We start from the raw sequence: 21,581 nt of genomic DNA on the forward strand, positions 1-21,581 counted from the left end.
TGAAGTTCTAAAAGCACTGGTGATACAGAAAATAATGGGCAGCAGAAGAAATTCTATTACACAATGGGACCAAGTAACAGAATAATAGGCAGCCTCCCTGGCTCAGGAGGAATTACATAGTGAGGAAGCCTTAGCCATGCAGTAGCCTCTGTGTTGACTGTGATGTTGGCTCAGTGCACCTGTGTGCACATGACGGCCTTGCAGGAAACACTGGACAACCACCACTGACTCCAGGGGAGAAACACAGACTGCACCGCAAGCTTGGGGGATACAGGGCAACTGCTCTGATTACCCCATCCCAGGCATCATTTGCTGACATTAAGGAATACTTCTAACAGAAACCGGGGGCCTTCTGTGCACTCCACCATGCAACGAGAATCAGATCTGAAACTGGAAAGTCCTCATTTCCTTTTGTGAAGTTCTACTGCGCGTGTGTGTAATGTATATTCATATGTATATATTATATATGTGTACATATATGACTATATGTAGACATACACACATGTATACACACAGATTTGCTAAAGTATGCTTTTGGTTGCATGGGTTTTGTGATTTGTGGAGTCGTTACATGGTACTTTAAAAGCGATGGTAAAATGTATAACATAAAAGTTACCATCTCAGCCATGTTTTGATGTATAGGAGTGTTGAGTATGATCACAGTGTTAACCCATCCAACTTCTAGCATCTTTTCATCTTGCAAAACTGAAATTCTAGACCGAGATCCTGTCCCGATCCTGTCCCCATCCCCGTCCCCCTCCGTCCCTGGCAGCTGCTGTTCTGCCTTCTATCTGCATGACTGTAGCTACTATGGGTGCCTCCTGTAGGTGCGGCCACTTGCTTGTTGTTTTGCCACTGGTTTGCTTTACTCAGCAAACTGTCCTCAAGTCCAGCCATGTGTCCGAACTTCCTCCTTTATAAAGCTAAACATGAGTAATCCATGTGCTGTATTAATAGCCATTTCATTTGCTTCCACCCTCTGGCTATCACAAATGACAGCCATGAACAAGAATGTAAAGACACCGCTTCAACACCTCATTTTAAACCAGGATAGGTGTGGAAACACCTGTAATTCCAGCACTTGGGAAGTATGGGCAGGACAATGAGGAGTTCAAAGTCAGCTTTGGCTACATAGAAAGTTCAAGGCCAGCCTAGACTACTTGAGACAATGTCTCAAGGGGGATGGAAGGGTCCCTGAATCATGTAACCTGTTCTTTATTAGACTGAAGAAATGAGTCTAGAAGAATTGTATTTCATACTTTCACATAGCTTTGCGTTTTTGTCATCATAGTATCTCTTTATATTCTCAGTCTGTTCTCTGCTTCTCTGATCTTTAATGAATAGAACTTACATCACACAGTGAGAAGGTTGGGAGATCTGCTCTCAGGGTGCTGTCATCTGGTGAGGACCTTCCTCCTGAGGCACAGCACACCAGAGGGTGTCACCTGATGAGGACCAGGAAAACTGATAGCTCAGCTCTCTCTTCCTTTTACTATAAATCCACTAGCCCCATTGTAGAACCCCCACCACACACACACACGACTCCATCTAATTCTAATTACTTCTCAAAGTCCCCCACCCACCTTATCAGCGTATGCATTGGGAGAGTTAAGTTTGTAACACACAAATGTTGAGGGATGCATTCAAACCATTGACGTTCTGAATGCTGACTTCACCAAGGAGCGTCTCTATGGCTTCTTAGTACTCTCACACCCAAGAGAGTTTGGGGGACTGTTCTTCAGCAATTAACTCGTAAGCACTTAGAGAATCGCTACTAAATAGACAAGAACAACAGACCAGCCCTGTCTCAGTGACGGCAGCATTCTGAGAAAGGGCAGCATTGGCAAGGGCACCATGCATTACTAAAACCACTATTCCCACTTGCCTCATCATAGACTTGCAGTCCCAAGCTACCTTTCTACAGGCCAAGAATCCACATTGCCCAAGGGGAAAGTCTAAAATGCCCAGCCCCACTCAACTCCACCACTGTGTGCCCACTGGCAAAGACCTGTAACTAACATCTGTGGCCCTGTTTCAGAATCAGAATGGTGGCAGAGAATGACGAGTTGCTAGAATAATTTCATGAGCAACTTGATCAAAGAAATGATCTGTGAACATGCCTTAGAGAAGCGAGAGCCAGCCATGTGGACAGATCGGATTCCTGCCTGCCAAAAACAGCCTCTCTTTCATGCCCTACATTGTCTGCAGGCATGTGAGAGCCATATTTTCCATCATTTGGCATTCAAACAGCTAAGCTAGCTCCACTCACAGCTCAAAGATGATTGGGGAGCAGAAGTGTTAGCAGTCTACCCTCCTGCCAGGAGAAAAGGGAACCTGGTTCAGAGACCAAAGCAAAACTTATTCGTCTCATCTTTCAAGACCCTGAGAACATCCCCCCAAGCCCCCCAGCCACAGGGTCCTCCCGCATTAAAGAGCAGCAGAAATCAAATGCACATCCGTTACTGGGAACTAGCAGGGGAGTGGGGCGAAGGTGACAGATTCTGAAGAGAGAATGCACACCTTTGTGCTCCTGCCTTCTTAAAATTCATCCTCTCACCTGCCAGTCTGGAGAATTGCCTATTTACATAACTAGCTGCCTAAAATGGAATATTGGATAATGGTACATGGCGGCTCACTCAATTTGAGCCCATCCTCGGGATGTGAGCGTGATCCCGACAGCATGGCATGCCCTGCGCTGGACTGCAGCCATGCTGTGTGGTGTGAGCCTGTCAGCACTGGGGAGCTAAGCAGATGTCAGGCCCGGGGGGTGGGGGTGGGGACTCTCTCAAGCAGGAGAGTGAGGAGGGGACCTGATTCCACAGTGGCAGGCTGTCTGCAGGGCACAGCCTGTATTCCTGCGCTTCACAGTGGTGGCCTTGTTTTGCCCAAGGTGCCGTGTCGGAGAGAACCACATGTAGGGCCTGAGAGGAGGTGGGGAAATCAGAGGATCCACGGGGACAGTCGGCCTGGGAGGTAATCAGTGTGCTCTTATCTATCCCGGGCACTGTGCCAGCCTCGAACCCCCTGTCGGTCCTTTACACAGCACAGATCTCCCTCCCATCAAAAAGGGAATCACGCTGCTCGATTACAGGAGGAGTATAAATAAGTGATAAGGAAGTGTTCTGATAGTGATCAGCGGGTGTAGCTCCTCGGTGGACCGGATATATCAAAGAAGGCAGCGTGCATGTGTGTTCCTTTATTTTTCAGCGTTCCAGTTCCTGTAGTCAGTTTAGAGAAAATTCCTAACCTAGTGAAGGCCGATGGTGCCAATGTCAAAATGAATTCTACAACCACTCCTGCAGCCACTTCCTCCTCCTCCTCTGCCGTCTCAACCCCACCTTTAATTAAGCCCACCTTGATGTCCAAGTCAGTGCCACCTTCACCAGAGAAGATCTTAAATGGCAAGGGGATTCTGTCAGCCACCATCGACAAGAAGCACCAAAACGGCACCAAAAACAGCAACAAGCCTTACCGGAGACTTTCAGGTATGTGTTAGAGTCTGGCTCGTGGTAAGAGCGAAACCGAATCCCATCTGTAACCAGTGATGTGTTTGTATAATTAAACAGCTGTTTCATTTTAAGGGCGACACGGCGTGTAGCCGCAAACAGGAGCAGCACCGCAAAGTACCAGGGAGCGCTATTGTCCCCATTCCCCAGTGAGGATAAGGTCCCCAGCCAAGTTCTGAATTTAGCTGAAGCTATCCTATAATTCTAGGAAGCAAGGGCCTCTGCTTCCGACAGTCATGGACTCCGAGGGCCTTGTGAGCCTAGTGGCCGTGTACAGACACATCATGCTGTGTCTGTACGGTAGCTCCCACCGAAGCATCACTGCTGTGAAGCTGGACTGGCTGTGAGAGAGCTCACAGCCACAGCATGCTGGGTTGGACAGTCCAGTCAGTGACTGTGCCACACCAAGAACTGTAACCTCTGCCCTTCAGCCTCCTGAGTTTCGGGACTGATTCTACTGTTGGGGTAGCAGGGTAGCAGCTGCCTTCTCCTCCACAGTCAGGCTGGAATTCCCACTGGGAGCTTCCAGGCCAGAATCGCAGAGGTCCAGAGAGGTCTCTCAGGCCACTACTCAGCCCCCTAAAGAGACGCATGGCTGCTCAGAGGTGACAGTTGCCCCTTTAAAGGATGATGTTTGCTTTGGGTCTGTTGTAGAACTAAATCTGGTTTGTTCTGCTGTCTCCAAATGACCGGAAGAAGCTAGGCATTTCATAGTTTCTCCACACACCGTGGGCTGTCTGTAATTGTAGCTAGGACAAAACAAAATACAGAGAAAGCCATCCTTGAGAGAGAGATGCTTGTGTTCCAGGCATGGCTCTTAAGCACCCAAGGTGTGAGTAATTTTTATATTCTACTTCATGTTTAATTGGATTTTCTATCTGATATCTGTATTTAAGAATTATGTTTTAAAGTGCTTGGGCCCACCCAACAACTTTCAAATGAAGCAGCCCCATAGCTCTCTCCATGTCCCATTTAGCCACAATCAAGGTAAAGGAGGATCCTGGTGGGGGCTCCGTTATGGACCGAGTCCCCCATTGCTAACTCACACCCCAGTGTGTGTGTAGGGGAGGTGTCAGCCTGTGCTGTGGCTCCCTTGCCGCTGAAAGAACACCACTTTGGCTTCTTCCAGTCATCTTGTGGCAATGGGTTCTTTGTTCCCACCTCTGTCACACATTCAACAGCCAACTCCTATCCCTAGTCAAAACCCCATTAGTTCCAACATGAGGTGCTGGTGCTGGTCTGGGCACAGGACTGACACTGGCAGACCAAGTGAAAGACCTCCACAGTGGGCCTACTCACTCACTGCCTGCTTTGATCTCTTCATAGGTGGGAGGGGCATTTGGATGGCCCCTGGGTGGTGGCAGTGGCAGGGGCGGGGTCAGTCTGTACACAACATCTCAGTTTCAGTTGCAGCCTCCTTCTGACCCCGACACTTGACAATAGAACATTCATTTATTTCTCTTCAAGTTTACACCAGCAGATTCGGACAGTTTCTGGCTAAGGAACTCTATTCAGTTTGCCACCCTTACAGACACCTCACATTTCTAGAGGCCCGACACCCTACCCAACCACCCCCTCTCCACCATTGAACAGCCCTGCAAATTACCACTGAGAGCTGAGGCATTCCTGCTCTGCAGGACTCAGGTGTTTGCTGGTGCCTTACAGAGACAGCCTGAGGATCCTTGAGAGATTCACACACACACACACACACACACACACACCATTTTGCAGGTGTGGTAGGCATTTTTGTCATTCACCAAAGAGAGGAAGGGTCACAAGAGACACCATGAGAACAGTTAGCGGTAACCTCATCCTTCATCTCCCAGGCCTCGAGTCCTGTCTTATCCTCCTGTGCGGCACCTGAACCAGGGCAACAGACAAAGTGAACTGTAAGGTTAGCAGTCCGCACTCCCATGCCTTCAAGTTCAGTCCTGCAGAGGGACACAGCTACACTTCTTCTTTCCCTGCCGGAGGCATGGCCTGGACGGTCCTGGTTCAGGGCAATGACTTTACCAATTAAGAGGCTGTATGGAAGGCCTTCACCAAGGGCTTTGAAAAGCACCCTGAGAGCCCAATTGACAAGTCAGTAAGCAAGCTCCCACTTAAATGGATAAAGCAGGCAGGCAGAGGTGGGGGTTGGGGGTTGAGAGGTGAAGGTGGGGGTTGGGAGGGGGCGGCCGGCATGGATTCTCCAGGCAGCCTGGGAAGTAAGTAAGGGTCAGTCTTTTTGGTCTCAGGTACCTCTCCCTGCCCTGCAGCCACTGTGCCCAAAGTGCCAAGGACCTGTGGGACAATTTTAAGTAAAATAAAGTGTTTGGGAACAGTGTGGTCCTTCCCTTCTGCCAACTGCTCCCACCCTGTTCCCAGTGCTGCCCTGTACCAGACTCAGGGTTCAGAGAGGAGCGCCATGTCCCCCTGGAGTGGTTCTTGAAGCATCTTAGCAGCTGGTTGGGGGAAGAAAAAAGAAAAAAAAAAGAAGAAGAAGAAAAAAAAGATTGCCTGACAATATCTCACTTGTTGGTGCAAATGTGATTTTTTTTTAATGTAGTTTTAATGCCAAATCCTATTTAGTCTCCCTTTTTCTTACATTTTTTGTTTGTTTCTTAAACCAGAGAGAGAATTTGACCCAAATAAACACTGTGGAGTATTGGATCCCGAGACAAAGAAACCTTGCACAAGATCCCTCACCTGCAAGGTATTTCTCTTTCCATAAAAAATACTTCCTGCTCTTGCCGGGGCCTTTGTCGAAATGTTTGCATGCCACTCTCTGCACACGGCAGGGTGTGGAACCTCGACACGACCTCCAGCTGTTCTTTGTAAGGGAAATGCTTTCTTCTCTGTCCACGGTAGCAGAGTGCCTGCCTCAAGCTGGCTGGCTTTTTAAGGGGAAGGAAGAAAAAAAAAAAAAAAAAAAAAACACCCTAGGCTTCCCGTGTTACTTGGGAGGCCAGACAGTAAATTGTATTTATAGGCACTCACAGGCGGTTCTAAAGCCTGCTAGGTTTTAATGTATGCAGGAACGGCGGCGGCGGCGGCGGCGGCAGCGCCCAGAAAGGCAGCCCTGAGGGGAGGATGCGGTGCTGCGCCCTGATCTAGCCTCTCGGGGTGACCAGGGGACAGGCGGACCCGGGGCACCCGCTAGTGGGTAGCCGCGAGCGGCAGATTTCCTCCTGTCCTTCTAGTTGCTCTTGGGATCCAGGCTATGGCCCTGTCTGCCTGGTGGCCCCGGATGCATGGGCCGGCTGGAGCCTCCCACCCGCACCTGGATTGACTTTAGCTTTCCCATGCGGGTGTCTTTCCTCCGAGCTTGTCCCGGGTTCTGCGCAGAAGCTGTCTCATGCCGTTTGTCCGGAGGAAGCCTTGGCTTCTTAACACCAGGAGTGTAGGGCATGGTTGCGTTCCAGCGGTCTCTGCCTCATCCCAGCCTCAGAACAGGAGCTGTTGCCTTGAAGTTGACTTTCCCAAGCACCTTTAAGTGCTCATGATTGCAATTTCGGAAATGCAGGCCGTGGGGAAGCAGGTGTATGTGCTGATCAAAGAGGCTGTGCTTCTCCTGTCTCTCCTCCTTAGACACACTCGCTGAGCCACCGGAGAGCAGTCCCAGGCCGGAAAAAGCAATTTGACCTCCTTCTGGCGGAACACAAAGCCAAGTCGCGGGAGAAAGAAGTGAAAGAGCACCTTCTGACTTCCGCTAGGGAGATACTTCCAAACCCGCCAGGACCCGCGCCCGATGCTCTGCAAGGATCTTCTTCCGGGAGCACGGCGGCAGAGCCAAAAGTAGCATCCCCACCAAAATGCAGGCCACTCAACTCTGTACTTCCCAGGTAAGTCGGCAGCGGCGTCGAAGCAGCCCCAGCCCTCAGTCAAGGCCCTCTTCCCTGCTAAGTGTTTTGTGTGTGTCCTGACGCTGCTCTAATGAGGTATTTCAGTCCAGCCTCCTAAGGCTCTATGGAGTTTCAGTCCGCTCCTGCGCCCTAGGGGCTCAGCCCGGCGCCTGCCACATAGCACTCAACAGATTTTCCCGCTGTAGTCATCAGCCTTCCTCGCAGAGCTTTTATCAGACAGTGTGTTTTTACAGAGCGAGAGTGAGCTGGAAACAGACGCTGGAAGATTGGCACTTCACCCACCAGGCAACTTACCGGCTGCTTGGGTTTTTATGTGATTTGAAGACTCCTGGGGCAGAAAGGGGAAGCCCGGGTAGATAAGAAGTTAGAACAACTTACAAGCTCCCAGGACCTCCTTTCTTGCCCACTTGTCACGATTTCTTATGACTTATTTTCACAACTCCCCTATGGTCGGGATGAAGAGGACAGTGGTGGGGTTGAGGGTGAGCCACTTGTTTGGGATGGAAAAAAAAAAAAAAAACAGAATTACAATCCATTTGGAAAAGCAATTTTAATAAGATGTGTGAATGTTTGTTCTGATGGGCAGGAGAGCAATTTCCAGGTAACAGGATCTGAACTAACTATCTACATTCAAAGGTGTTTATGGAGGACTTACTGGAGAAGCCAGGTACTGTCAGGCCAGAGAAGAGAAAAAAAATGCAGCCAGACCCTGCTCTCCAAAACCGTAGAGTTCAGAGGACAAGGCATGACTCAAATGTCCATACCCGGCACAGAAAGGAAATAATAACATTCAGTGAGAAGTACAAATTGTGGTATTTTTTTTTAATGCAGGAATGTGTCCCGAAGGGTCATTGTTCAACCAGCAAATAAGCTTTGAGAGAACATCGTTAGAAAAGAGCAGGGAGTTGGCCTTTAAAGCAACAATCTAGCAATGATAGCAATGGTTTATGATCCTTCTACCTGTTGCAGTTTGCCGCAAAGAGGCTGCAAAGAGTCTTGCAGCAGAATCCCTGTGCCCTTAGAGTAAAGGACCACAGGCATTCAGGAGCAGACAGCCTTAATGTTCGCTCCTAAGTTTCCTGCCACCTCGGCGTCCTTCCACCACTATAGCCATCTGTGTTGTTGCAACCCCTTTCTTTGCATGACCATTTCATAATTACTTCACACTACAATGCCAGGTAATGGCCAAAGGGGTTACCCTTGTTTCAGGGTTGAGGAGACGACTCCATTCCAAACTTCTGGGCTTTAACTGTGTATAAGTGGTAGCGCCCCATTCTCCAAGACCCCTTGTGGATGCTTGAAACTGCAGATAAAATGAAACCTTGTATATACTGTGTTTTCTCCTATACATGTTTTCCTATGAAAAAATTTAATTTATAAATTGGGCACAGTAACTAATAATAAAATAAAATGGAACAATTATAAAACTATATTACAGTAAAATCAGCATTACTAATCTTGTACTTTAGGACCATGATTAAATAAAACAAAGGTTATGTGAATTCTGTTGCAGTTAGTCTGAAAACGGCTGCTAACTGACTGATGGGGCAATGCATTAAGCATGGATACATTGACAGCGTTGATTCCTATCCTGGAGGGGCAGAGCAGGACCGCTCAGCATTTCATCACACTACTCAGAACCGCATGTGCTAGAAACTTATGAGCCTCCTGTGCCTATAATTTTACATTTAATAGTTTTAGACCTCACTTGACCATGGCAAAGTGAAATCACGGGTAAGGGCAGACTATGTGGAATGACTTTCAGATCCTTTGTAGCTATTGAACTTTTTTTTTTTCCAATTACAACCCATCCTTCACAGTACCCGATACTGGCTGACTGGCCTCCACATGAAACCACATGTAGGCAGAACCAATGTCCTCCAGACTCTCAGAGGGACCACAGTGGATTCTTCAAGGATTCCCCAAGCAGAACCAGTGTGATAGTTCTTTTTTTCAGGGGGAGGGGGCCAGTGAGAAGGGGTTTCATGTAGTCCAGGTTGCCTCGAAATATCTACAGAGACGAGGCTGACCATAAACTTCTTACTGGTTCCATCCTCTTAGTGCTGGTTATAGGCCTGTCTTGTGAAGTCCGACTTAGATGACTCTTTCATTAGTCGTTGCTCCAAGTTTTAGCAGATGGAAGCTCTTCTTTATCAGTGGTGTCCTCGTTAACAGAGAAGTAGTAGAATAGCTGCTAAAAACAGAGCAGGAGGGAAGTCTTAGAGTCTTCTTAGCTTTACTCCTCCTACTGTGGTTTTGTTTGTTTTGTTTTTGAGACAGCATTTCTCTGTGTAGCTTTGGCTGTCCTAGAATTCTCTCTGTAGACCAGGCTGCATGTGTTTATCTTCTCTTTAGGAACACTAGATAAGCTTTTTCTTCTTCTTCTTCTTCTTCTTCTTCTTCTTCTTCTTCTTCTTCTTCTTCTTCTTCTTCTTCTTCGTCTTTACAAAGAAAAGACACAAAATGTTATGACAAATATCAGTAAGGGAAGCATTCTTTAGGGCAGGGCTGGACTCTTCCAAAGTGAATGAACAGGAACAAAGTCCTCAGGTTAGTGAAATCCTATACAGGCAGGCTGAAAAATGCATGATCAGAATTTAATATCAAAATCACACAAAACCTGGGGCTAGAGAGATAGTTGAGAACACTGCCTGCTCTCAGTGGCTAAGAGCACTGCCTGCTCTTCTCGAGGCCCAGATTCAGTTCTCAGCACTCACATAGCAGCCCGCACCTGTCTGTTACTCCAGTTCCAGAGGATCCTCACACAGACATACATGCAGGCAAAACACCAACGCACATGGAATAAAAATAGATCCATTTTTAAAATGTGAAAAATCGTAAATAAAAAAAAAACCATACAAAACTTTCAACAGCGCGTTTACTATTAATGACACATGTAACAGATACTCCATCCATACTAACAACTGAAGATAGATATCACACACCAATGGAATTTTTGTAATCTTTTCCAAATCATGAAATATCTTTGTAGAAAGTGGTCACACATGTTGTTCATGTTTTATTCATCTTTTCAATGATCTTTGCTCCAGCCCATTTTTGTCAAGGATTGCTAACCAAGAAACTTGGGTCTGGAGTTTGAAAATCCTAACTTAAGTTGGGCATGATGGCGTACACCTGTCTTCTCAATAATCAGGATATCAAGAATTTAGGGTCAGCCTGGGCTACATTGTGAGTTACAAATTAGGCAACTAGAGCTGCAACAGGATTTGAAGCAGAACCCTTACCTCCATGTTTTCTAATAGATAAGGTTAGGCATAGCTGTGGTCCCCTCCCAACTCAGATTGCCCCACCATTTAGTAAGAGGGCTGGAGGACAGCTCGGTGGGTGGCTTAGAGCACTTACTAGTCTTTTTTCTGTTTTGTTTTGTTTCATTTCATTTTGTTTTAAGACAGGGTCTCTCTGTGTAGCCCTGGCTGTCCTGGAATTGTGATGGGCCAGGCTGTAGCTCCTAGTGGGAGGAGAGGGAGCGAAGCTGTGGAAAGCAGTGCCAGAGGAATGTGGGTATTGCCCTCAGTTATCGGCTGCACACATCCGGACTAACGGATAAACTGGCCAATCCCAGCGGGTCTTACACTGCCAGGGGTGATGTGGACGCAGACGGACAGCCCTAGGTCATGGAGTGAGGGCACATTCTTGCCACATTGCTGTCCTCCACCTCTGCATCTGTGCCTCCCAGGGCGGGGACTTCGAAGTCAACAGACGCATGCAGGTGGTTTCATTTCCTCCTTTTGTTTTTGTTTATCTGTTGTTTAAGATTGCTTTTATTTTATGAGATGTTTGTGTGGGTGAGTGAGTGAGTGAGTGGGTGAGTATGTAAGTTGTGATCTCTCCAGCATGGGTCCTGGGAACTGAATTCAAGTTCTCTGAAAGAATAGAGAACCTGTTAATTGCTGACTCATCTCCTCAGCTCCATTTGTTGTTTGTTTGTTTTAGGGTGGGAAAGAGCTTGTTATATAGCCCAGGCTGGCCTCAAGTTCACTATGTAGTCTAGGTCTCAAAATTGTAATTCTTGGTTGAGTTTGGTGATTCACTCCTTTCATCTCAGCAACGAGAGGAGGCAGAGGTAGAGAGATCTCAAGTTCGAGTCCAGGCTGCCCTTCATAGTGAGTTCCAGGATAGGACAGGAATATGGAGAGAGACCCTATGTAAAAAAAAAAAAAGCATGAACTATATGACGCCCACAGACCAGCTGTTTCTGTATTTAGAGCCAGTCCTGCCAATTCTGGGTCTTACTCAGCTCTCCTTTCTAGGATTCCCTCTGCCTGCCTCCTCCCCTCTTTTGGCTGGCAACTAGGATTCACTATTGAGTGTTTCAACTATCTGCCCTTTAATTAAGCTTCATTTTTATCAAAGTTATATGGGTTCATAGTTCAAAGAATCAAATGGTGCCTGAAAACTTAGAAGAGAAAGCAGCCGCAGCGCCCACCAGGCGGGGTGCATTTCAGCTGAGCCTGTTTCCTGGCCCGCCAGACACCTCTTCTCTGCTGTGCGTCTTTGCTTTGATGAAGTAGCTCCTTCGGTAGCCGCCTGTGAAGAAGTGCATGGAAGATCGCTTTTAGAGTCCTCCCCCAGCAAACACGTTACCATTCTACCGTAACACTGAATTGATGATCTCAGTGAGTATACAGCTAGCTTGGAAAACATTTCCCTGCACAATTTTGAAGGCGTTTTCCCATGACTGCTGGCACAGGGACTCTCTACCTCAAAGTCTAAAATCCTGACCCCCCCTGACAAGCTTCTACCCCCCAGGGCATGGGGCACTGAAAGTTTTCAAGGATGTCTCTAATTTTTAAATTTTCATTATTTTCACTTTTTGGAAGCCAAGTCTTGACAGCCTAGGCTGGCTTTGAACTTGAGATCCTCCTGCCTATGCCTTTTGAGTGCACCATCATACCAAGGCAGCAGATGTCTCCCTTGCTGTAGCTCATTTTCCACTCATTGAGGATATGAAAACACCTGTCCTCTCCTGGGATGGTTTCCTGTTGCATTGTAGGTACATTTCTCTCCACTATTGTCCATATTTTCCGCTTCATGGCTTCTTCTTAGTTGAATGTTGGACATTTTTCTCTAATTTTTTTTCATTTACTTTCTTCTTTAAATTTCTTGTACTATTTTTTAAAAGATTGTCTTTTAGTTTGCTTATTTCCAGGGGTGCATGTGTGTGTGTGTGTGTGAGGTTCATATATGTGGGTACTTGGAGGCCTATACTTCATGGCCTCTGTTACTTTCCACCTTGTTCCTTTGAGGGAAGAGGCTCTCCAGGTCTCTTGTTGAACCTGGAGCTCACATTCTTCAGCAAAACTGGCATCTAGTAAACCCTAGTGATCATTCTGTCTTCACCCCACTCAGAGCTGGGTTTGCAGACACCAAGCTTCTACATGAGTGCTGACCCATACCCAAGCCCTCCTGCTTATACAGCAAACCTTCCTGATCATTGGTGCATCACTCTAGCCTTTTATTTATTTAAGGTGGGATCTCAGCAGGTGTGGTCACACACACCTTTAATCCCAGAGCACAGGAGGCAGAGGTAGAAGGACCTCTGGGAATTTGAAGCCAGCCTGGTCTACGTAGTGAGTTCCAGGACAGCCAGGGCTATAGAGAGAGACCCTATTTCAAAAGCCAAAACATTAAAATAAAATAAAAAAATGATGAGGTCTGGTTTAGTCACTGATCTACTGCTGTGAATAGACACCATGGCCAAGGCAACTCATATAAAAGAAAGCATTTCATTGGAGCTTGCTTACAGCTTCAGAGGACTAGTCCATTATCATCATGTCAGCAAGCATGGTGGCAGGCAAGCGTGGTGCTGGAGAACTAGCTAAGAATTACTTCTACATCCTGATCAGTAGGCCAAGAGAGACACTGGGTTTGCCATGAGCTTTTGAAACCTTGAGGCCCATTCCCAGTGACACATTTCCTCCAACAAGGCCACCTCTCTCTCTTTATCTGTCTTTGTCTCTGTCTGTCTGTCTGTCTCTCTCTTGGTTTTCTGAGACAGGGTTTCTCTGTTTAGCCCTGGCTGTCCTGGAACTCACTTTGTAGACCAGGCTGGCCTCCAACTCAGAGATCTGCCTGCCTCTGCCTCCTGAGTGCTGGGATCAACATCTCTTAATCCTTTCAATTGTCACTCTCTAGTGACTAGGCGTTCAGATATGAGCATATGGGGGCCATTCTTACTCAGAGCACTATAGGGTCTCATTATAGGCCTTAAGCTCAAGATTCTCCTGCCCCTGCCTCCTGAGTAGCTGAGATTACGAAGCTGCACCACCATGCCTGGTTTACCTTGTTAGTTTTATCTGATTGTTCATTTTACAAGACATTCTTCATTTCTCTGAAATGATACCACTCTATTTTGGGAGTTGCTTGTGCCAGGGCCGTTCACATGCCAAACAACAAACAAGTGCTCTGCTATACCACTGAGCCTCACTCCAAACAGGGTAATAACGTTCTTGTAAATCTGAAGATGGGTTTTTAGCTTTTCCTGTATTCCCTCATGATCTCTGGTCATTCCAGTTTTTTCCCATTTATGTGTCATTGTCTTTGGTGCTTAGCTGGTCAGCTTCACATTGGGGCTGCTGTAGAAATGCCAGGTGATTGCTGAGTATGCATTCCTGAAAGATAGATCCCAGAAAGCTCAAGTTTCACATGGAAGTATCCATATGGAGCTACAACCCAAAAGAATATCCAGTTACAAGGCTCGAAGCCTGGAAGATGCCTTGCAGCTGGTCATTTTCTTCATGAAGGAATGCTACTTGATCTCAGGGCTGGCTCGGGTGCCTAGGAGTCCTCATTAGGGACAATCCCTGGCTTCTGTCTGAGCTGTGCCTCACTTCTGCTCCCTGACCTTCTTGGAAGCTTGTGTCTGCAGCCTCTCCAGTACATTTTCTCCAACAAGAAAACTTTTGTTTTTCCCTAGAAAACTGACTAAGATGGGGACAGTGTCCTGCCAGGCAGGGTGGTATTTGGTGGTGTTCAATGGTAGAAATGTGGAGATGACCGGGCATGGAGGCCAGCTGCTGTTCAGCTATTCTTAGTCCTTATCTGTAACTCTCTCCCTCCCTCTTCCCTTCTTTCTTGAAATAGTGTTACACTATATAGTCCAGGCTGGCCTTGAGTTCAGTATGTACCCAGCTTGCCTTGTTAGACCCATCCGTAGTTTTGCAGCCCTCAGTAGATGCAGGTACCGGGCTTCCCAGGCGTTGTAGAATAAGTCAGCTCCTTTTCTACCAGTCAGTCCTTTGCTAGCCACACTGTCTTCTAAAACTATGTGAAAATCAGTTTATACTTGTATCAGTTCAGGCTCTTCCAGTGCAGAGAGCAAAGCACTCAACTATTGACACTGCAGTCCTTAGGACTCCAACCAAATGTGACAAGTAGTCCACAGGGGAGGGGCGCCAGTCCCCAGAGATCAGGCATTGCTCCATTTCACATTGGCCCTCTCCCTCCCTGTCCCCTTCCTTATCGTGGGTGTGTGTGTTGGGGGATATGTGACTCCTGTGTGGAGGTCAGAAGACAAGCCTATTCTCTCCTTTCACCTTTACGTGACTTCTTGATATTGAACTTGGATTGCACACACACACACTAAATGTGCTGTGATTTTCTACAACTCTTTCTAAGCCAGTCATTAGCAAACAACGTTAAAAAGAGCCCTCATGATGTGGGGTTGCTGTTGCCATTGTTTCTTCTGCCCTGTGCTCTTTGGCTCTGTTGCCTTTTTAAAAAATGCTTTAAGTGTCTTTGTTGTGGAGTCTGGGGAGGGAAGTTGATGAATGTGTGTGATTCCTATACCTCATTTAGTGGAAGATCTTTATACATTGGTGTTTATTACAGAATTATTCACTATAGCAAAGATATGACCACAAGCTAAGTGTCTGCTGATGGGTGAATACATAAAGAAATTTGGGGCCAGGTGCAGCTGTGCGTACCTGTGCGTACCTGTGCGTACCTGTAATCCCAGCACTTCAAAGAATGAGACAGGAAGCCTGTGAGTTCAAGGATAGCTTGGGCTACATAGTGAAGACAGTCTATCTTAAAAAAAAAAAAAATAGCGCAGTGCAGGGTTGGGAGGGGCACATGGCTGTAACCCTAGCACTTTGAAAGTATTGAAGGTAGAGGCAGGGGAATTAGGACTTCAAGATCATCCTCAGCTTCATAGTGAGTGTGAAGCCATCCTGGTCTACCTGTGAACCATCTCAAAAATTAATACAAAAAGAAAAGAAAGTTTGATACATGTAACATAATAGACTATTATTCAGCCACAAAAAAGAAGCCATTTTCAGCAACGTGGATAAACCTTGAGCAGGTTCCGTTAAATAAAATAAGTAAGAAAAATACTATATGATTCCACTTTTATGTCAACTCTTTAAAAAAGCTGAACTCAAAAATAGAAGGCAGAAGCTGGGCTTTGTAGTGTGGTCCTGTAATTTCAGCATCAGGAGGTTGAGGCCAGCCTGGGCTGCATAGCAAGACCCTATCTTAAGCTCCCTATGTCCAATAAATAAATAAAAGAAAGGGAAAGGAAGAGGGAGAATAGGATATTTGTGACAACCAGTGAGGGGTGGAGGGCTGAGGGGTGCCAGGACACATCCAGGTCCAGGGTGAGTTCTGGGGGCACACGCATAGCATGGCAACTCTAATTGATAAGACTGTGTTGCAGATCTGTTACCGTAAACCCCCCAAAATGGAAACCCTCCCGGGCCTGGTGGTGCACATGTATAGCCGAAGCTCCAGAGGCTGAATGTGAAAAGTCAAAAGCTCAAGACCTGCTTAAGCTACAGAATGAGTTCAAGGCCAGCCTGAGCATGCCGCTGAGACTCCGTCTCAAAGTAAAACTGAAAAAGAAGGCTAGAGTTAGAGCTCCGTGGTAGAGCACGTCTCTGGCTGGCATGAAGCCCTGAGTTCAGCCCCTCGTAGACGGTGGGGGGAGGCAACACTAAGAAATGATAGATATGTTAATTTTTAACTAACCTGGTCGAAGTGATAATTTCACAAGGTGCACTGACGTTAGCAGGGTGCGGTAGCCACGCCTGTCCTTCCATCACTTGGGAGATAGCAAGAGAAAAATTACGGTCATCTTTTACTATACAGCAAGTTCAAGGCCGGCCTGGGTTACATGAGACCCTGTTACTGTAATATATCTCTGTAAAACTTGGAAAAAATAAAAACAAAACAGGACATTCTTCAGTCCCTTTTTTACATATATGGTGCTACTGCTAGTGCTCTTTTTGTTTCTGTTTTCAATTTTTGTTAGGAAAATTCCCCTAGATGCTGGAAAGTAGTGATACGTTGGTGAATACCCACCTAACCTAATTTCAGTAGTTATTATATGAATATTTTGCCATTTCATTGTAATGTATTTTTGTCAGTGTCTTTTGAATTACACAGACAAGGATGCTTCACTTGTAAAGACTTCTTTCAAAAATGAGAACAGCTGGTACCTGTAGGATATGCTGACGAGGCGGAGGCAAGTAGGATCATGAGTTCAAGGCCAGCCTCTGTTACACATTTTGCCAGGCATGGTGGTGCATATCTTTAATCATAGCACCCTGAAGCAAAGGCAGGCGGATCTCTGTGTGTCTGAGGCCAGCTTGGTCTATATAGAGAGTTCTAGGCCAACCAGGGCTACATAGAGACCCTGTGTCAAAAAAGAAAAAAAAAGAGGGAAAGAGGGAAATAAAAAGAAAAAAAGAAACAAAGAAAAAGCTATTTTCCTGTATAACCAAGACGAAAATAACAAAATCCAGGTTACCTTTATCCTGTAAGACAAGGAAGGCCTGCCTTGATGGCTCAACTCCTACCCGAATCTTTTAGAAAATTTAGGAACAAATGTTTAGATTAGCTACTTAAATTGTGACACATGAATATTGAATGTTACTGGAGGAAAGATTTCTACATCACTGAGTTAAAAAAGAAAAAATGTGTTGAGGCTGGATCGATGGCTTAGCGGTTAAAAGCATTGGCTGCTCTTCTGGAGGACCAGGTTCAGCTCCCAGCACCCTCATGGCAGCTTATAATTCAATTCAGGTTCCGGAGATCCAGTTTTCTCTTCCTGCCCACTCAGACCCCCAGGCACACAAGGGACAAATGTGACATACACGTGTGACATACACGAAGACAAAATTTCCATACACTTAACACACGATAATAATTCTTTAAGAAATCGTGTCAAGGGCTGGGGGGTAGAGTGTGGCTCAGTTGGTAGGGTACTTGCCTCATGCATACAAAGCTCTGACTTGATCCCCAGCACTGCACACACTGGTGGATCACACTTAGGAGGCCAGATACTCAGGAGGTAAAGACGAGAGAGTCAGAAGTTCAAGGTCGTCCTTGACTGCTTAGCGAGTTCTAGGCCTGGGACACATGAGATCCTGTCTCAAAACGTGTTTTTACTTTAAAAAAAAATGCATGTTTGGGGCTACAGCTGGGATACAAAATGAATAAATTATAATAAATAAAAAAATGTAAAAATGCGTGTTTAAAAAAAAATTCCATGCTTGCCCATTAAGGATATCTGGGAGGACATAAACTAAGATACTGGCAAGACTTGCTCTTGGGTATTTGTAGATGAGCTCGAAGAAGACAGGCTCAGCATAAGTGCACTTGTCACAACCCCCCCACCCTGCTCACGCTAGGGTTTTCCCCTTGGTCTTGTATTGTACCCCAGAGGCAGCAAGCCGGAGAGCGCCCAAATGTGTTGCACGTCCCTGCAGAGAGCCGTGGACCCTTCAGGCTTAATTTTTTTTTCCCTCTAGGAAACTGCCATTAGCCCACCCTCCCTGACATGGTCGAGGGCTTCTTGGTGTCATGAACTGGGTGGTGGATCTGATTTCCTCAAGAAAGCTCACCATGTGTGTTCTTCCCCCACTCCCCTTAGGCCGTCATCTGCAAATAGCATAGGCAGCAGTGCGTCTTCAAATCACAGTGTCTACACTCCGGAGCCCCCACTGCCCCCAGCTGGAGGTGACCTTGCCAGCCGACTGTCCAGTGATGAAGGGGAGATGGACGGAGCGGACGAATGCGAAAAGTTAGACTGTCAGTTCTCCACGCACCATCCCAGACCTCTTGCGGTAGGCCTCCTCTGTCCCTTCTGTGCTGTGTCCCCTGTGCTTCGAAAGCACCTTGGTGATGGCAACAGAGGCCCATGTTCCGAATGAAAGGGCTCCCAGAATATAGTGTCATCAGAAGGCTTTCCCAAAGCTGGATGGCGTTAGAGATGACCTTGAACATCATGGAAGGAAAGGCTGGTGCGGGGGAGGGACTGGCGGGAGAAGCGATGCTTATAGTCCTTTAAGAATGCTTGAGAAATGGTGTCTAAATAAGTGCCCTTGGGAGCCAACCTTCTGACTTTGCACATCCGAAAACATAACCCCTGGTCTAGAGTTAGCCAGATGCACTTGCTCTAGAAACTGTCTTAGCAGCAACCCAGGTTCCAGCTCTCGTCACTCTCCCTGGTGGCTCTGTGCTTGACTGTTGTAAGTGTGACCGTATGGCAACAGAGCTGGTGGTGAGGGCCAGTGCTTCACGTCAGCATGGCTGCTTATTAATGAAAGCTGTTTGAGTGAACGCAGCTGAGATGGCCATTGACGGCAGGAAGGGAAATGAAGGCATCATTTGAAAGCTGTTTCACATTTGCCTTACAACCCTCTGAGAAAGGAAGTGGCAGACGTTGCCAACCACAGAGCCCAAGGCTGGGAATATGGACTCCATGGTGGTTCATTCCAGTGCCAGCCTGAGCCTTCAGGATTTTCTCTGACTGACTCTAGATCTCAGGAGCTTTGTAAGTGAAATCAACCCTGCTCGAAGACCAGGCTGCTCTCTCCTCCTCCATGCGTGTGCCTCTTCCCCTTACCTGAGATGATGGTGACCTGTGGCTCACCTATAACCTGAGACTTTGCCAGTGCAGAAATAGCGAGGGACCAGATGTCAGGATTTTGTCTGCAGTTGTAGAAAACCCAGTGCCTCCATAGGTGCACGAGGAACATTTCATTATCTTACATGGCAAGAGGTCTCGTGGGAGGTGCTTTTCCAGCCGTAGTGTAGCCTTTCTACTTGGTCCGTACATACCTTTGCCGTTCATGTTTTAATACATCCACCACAGCTGCAGTGCCATATCTGCTCCTGGTGGCATTATAAACAGAAAGGAAGGGGGCACAAAGAAAAGGGGTCTCCCAAGATGCTATGCTTTGTTCATTTACAAAACAAGAGCTTCCCATGAAACCCCAGCAGATGTCCCCGTGCGTGGAGTAGGACTCTGCCACATGTCTGTCGCTACACTGGCAGGTGGCAGAGAAGGAAGGGAGCACGGTGACTCAGCTGTGTCTCATTCCAAGGCCTGGGAGGAGGCACATCTGTTCCGTACCTGCTGCAGACAAGATATCGGAATGGAAATGTGGCTGTGTTAGCAAGGAGAAGACAGGGCCAAGTAAGGCAGGGCACGGTAGATAACGGCGGCAGCAGCAGGGCCTGCCACAGTGGACACCTGCAGCCCTGCTGAAGGCACACGCCAGCTTCCCTAGAAATCTGTCCTTGCATCTAAGTGGTATTAGACACGCAGGTAAGCCAAAACCAAAGATGCCACTAGCTCCCAAGTCTGAAGGAGATACTGGCCTCTCCCAAAAGGCCAGGATCTGGAGAGCATCAAGATATCTGTCCACAGGGAAGCTGCTACAGAACAATAGCTCCATCCACAGTGGCATTATAGGCCCTTAATGTTTTGCTGATAAAAATGGAAAAACCGTGGGTCTGTTTCTTTGCTTTGTCCTTTTTTTTTTTTCTCATGGCCAACTGACACATTAAATTATTTTTTTGTAATAAACCCTTGCTCAATGTGTCCTTAGCAAGTGGGATGAAAGAGGAAGTGATGGCTACACCAGGAACAGCTCCCACAGAGAGGTGGAGACCAGCTTCTGTGTTGAAGAGTTACCATGTATGTTTTCCTCCTTGGTCAGTAAGAACTTGCTGTAGTAAGTAATTTGCAGTATCAGACTTTGCGGGTAGCAAGGTTCTACCAAAGAACAAAGGGAAGATCCTGCGGCTCCTCCTGAGAATGGTTCCAAGAGCTGGCTCCAGGATGCGTGTGTGCGATGGGTGCCAACCCAGCACTGAGTCTGGGCGTGCAGCCGGGGAGCTGCTGGAGGCTTGGGGGGCTGGGGAGAGTGCCATTTAAATTATGGAGTCATTTGCAGACTTCCCTGAGCTCTAGACCCACCAAATGTCACCTTCGAGGAGGCTGCTTCTTGCATTCCTGTCTACTGGCCTCCAGTTGTCCCTACGTCAGAATCAGTGTTTACTAAATGCCTGACTATTTCTGTGAAAAGTTTTCTCCCAGTCCACTTTTTTTTTTCTTTAAGATGGTGTCACTGTGTAACCCAGGCTGGCTCTGAACTCTTAATCCCCCTGCCTCAGCTCCCTAAATCCTAATTCTCCCCCCCCCTTTTTTTTATTCCTAATCTCTATAATCCTAATACTGAGGAGGATGAGAATGACATTCCACACTTTAAACATTGATAGGCATCACATATGTAATTATGTGTACAGAATGAGTCTAAATGAAGTGTAATCTATTGTAGACTGTGGTTGTTCTGTGGGAGTTAAGCCTATAGGATGTTTTGTCCAAATCTCATCACTGAACCAAATGGCCTGGCTCCATGGAGCCTTGAAGCCTCCTTTTTCTGTGTTCTCCATGTTCTGTTTATCCCTGGCAGGAACACTCTGCATCCTAAGGTGAAGGGTTGCTTTATCCCTGGATTTCTCATGGCCCCGTGTCTCCCTGATACCACGAGCCTCAAAGCCTGTTATTTTTCCTTTATCTCTACAAGTCCTTCCTCTCTGGTATCGATAGTCTGGAAATTAAGCGGACAGAATGATTTGTCCTCCTCCTCCTCCTCCTCCTTCTTCCTGTTTTCTCCATGTACCATGCATCCCCATGGAGAGACTCTGTGTTTTAATCAGATTGGATATTTTATCCCCACCTCCTATCTGACCCGACCCAGCCTGACTCCATGGAGACTTCCATCGTTGGTGGCGACACTCTGGATCCACTCTGTGTCCTCAATGGGGGGTGAGGGGTTCAGTCAGATGAGGCCATTAGCAATGATAAACTGGGCATCAAAGGGTAGGTCATAATTGCTAAAGAGGGAAGCAGCAGGCACAGGGACCTGGGTAAGTAACAGTGCAGAGCTGTGATGTATTCCTGGGCATCTTATGAGAG

The 21,581-nt window shown here is 46.9% G+C and overlaps 1 protein-coding gene across 16 annotated transcripts in view; it reads left to right on the forward strand.

Moving 5' to 3' along the window:
- Nucleotides 1-21,581, forward strand: part of Atxn7l1 (ataxin 7 like 1) — a 218,466-nt gene that overhangs the window by 182,849 nt on the left and 14,036 nt on the right. For all 16 annotated transcript variants that reach the window (XM_060366976.1, XM_060366950.1, XM_060366952.1 and 13 more), the window contains 4 exons: nt 3,208-3,485; nt 6,119-6,201; nt 7,077-7,330; nt 18,246-18,438. In XM_060366976.1, the coding sequence (XP_060222959.1) occupies nt 3,208-3,485; nt 6,119-6,201; nt 7,077-7,330; nt 18,246-18,438 (808 nt within the window). The remainder of the gene's footprint in view (nt 1-3,207; nt 3,486-6,118; nt 6,202-7,076; nt 7,331-18,245; nt 18,439-21,581) is intronic.

The sequence above is a fragment of the Meriones unguiculatus genome, chromosome 1, assembly GCF_030254825.1.
Source record: "Meriones unguiculatus strain TT.TT164.6M chromosome 1, Bangor_MerUng_6.1, whole genome shotgun sequence".
NCBI lineage: Eukaryota > Metazoa > Chordata > Mammalia > Rodentia > Muridae > Meriones > Meriones unguiculatus.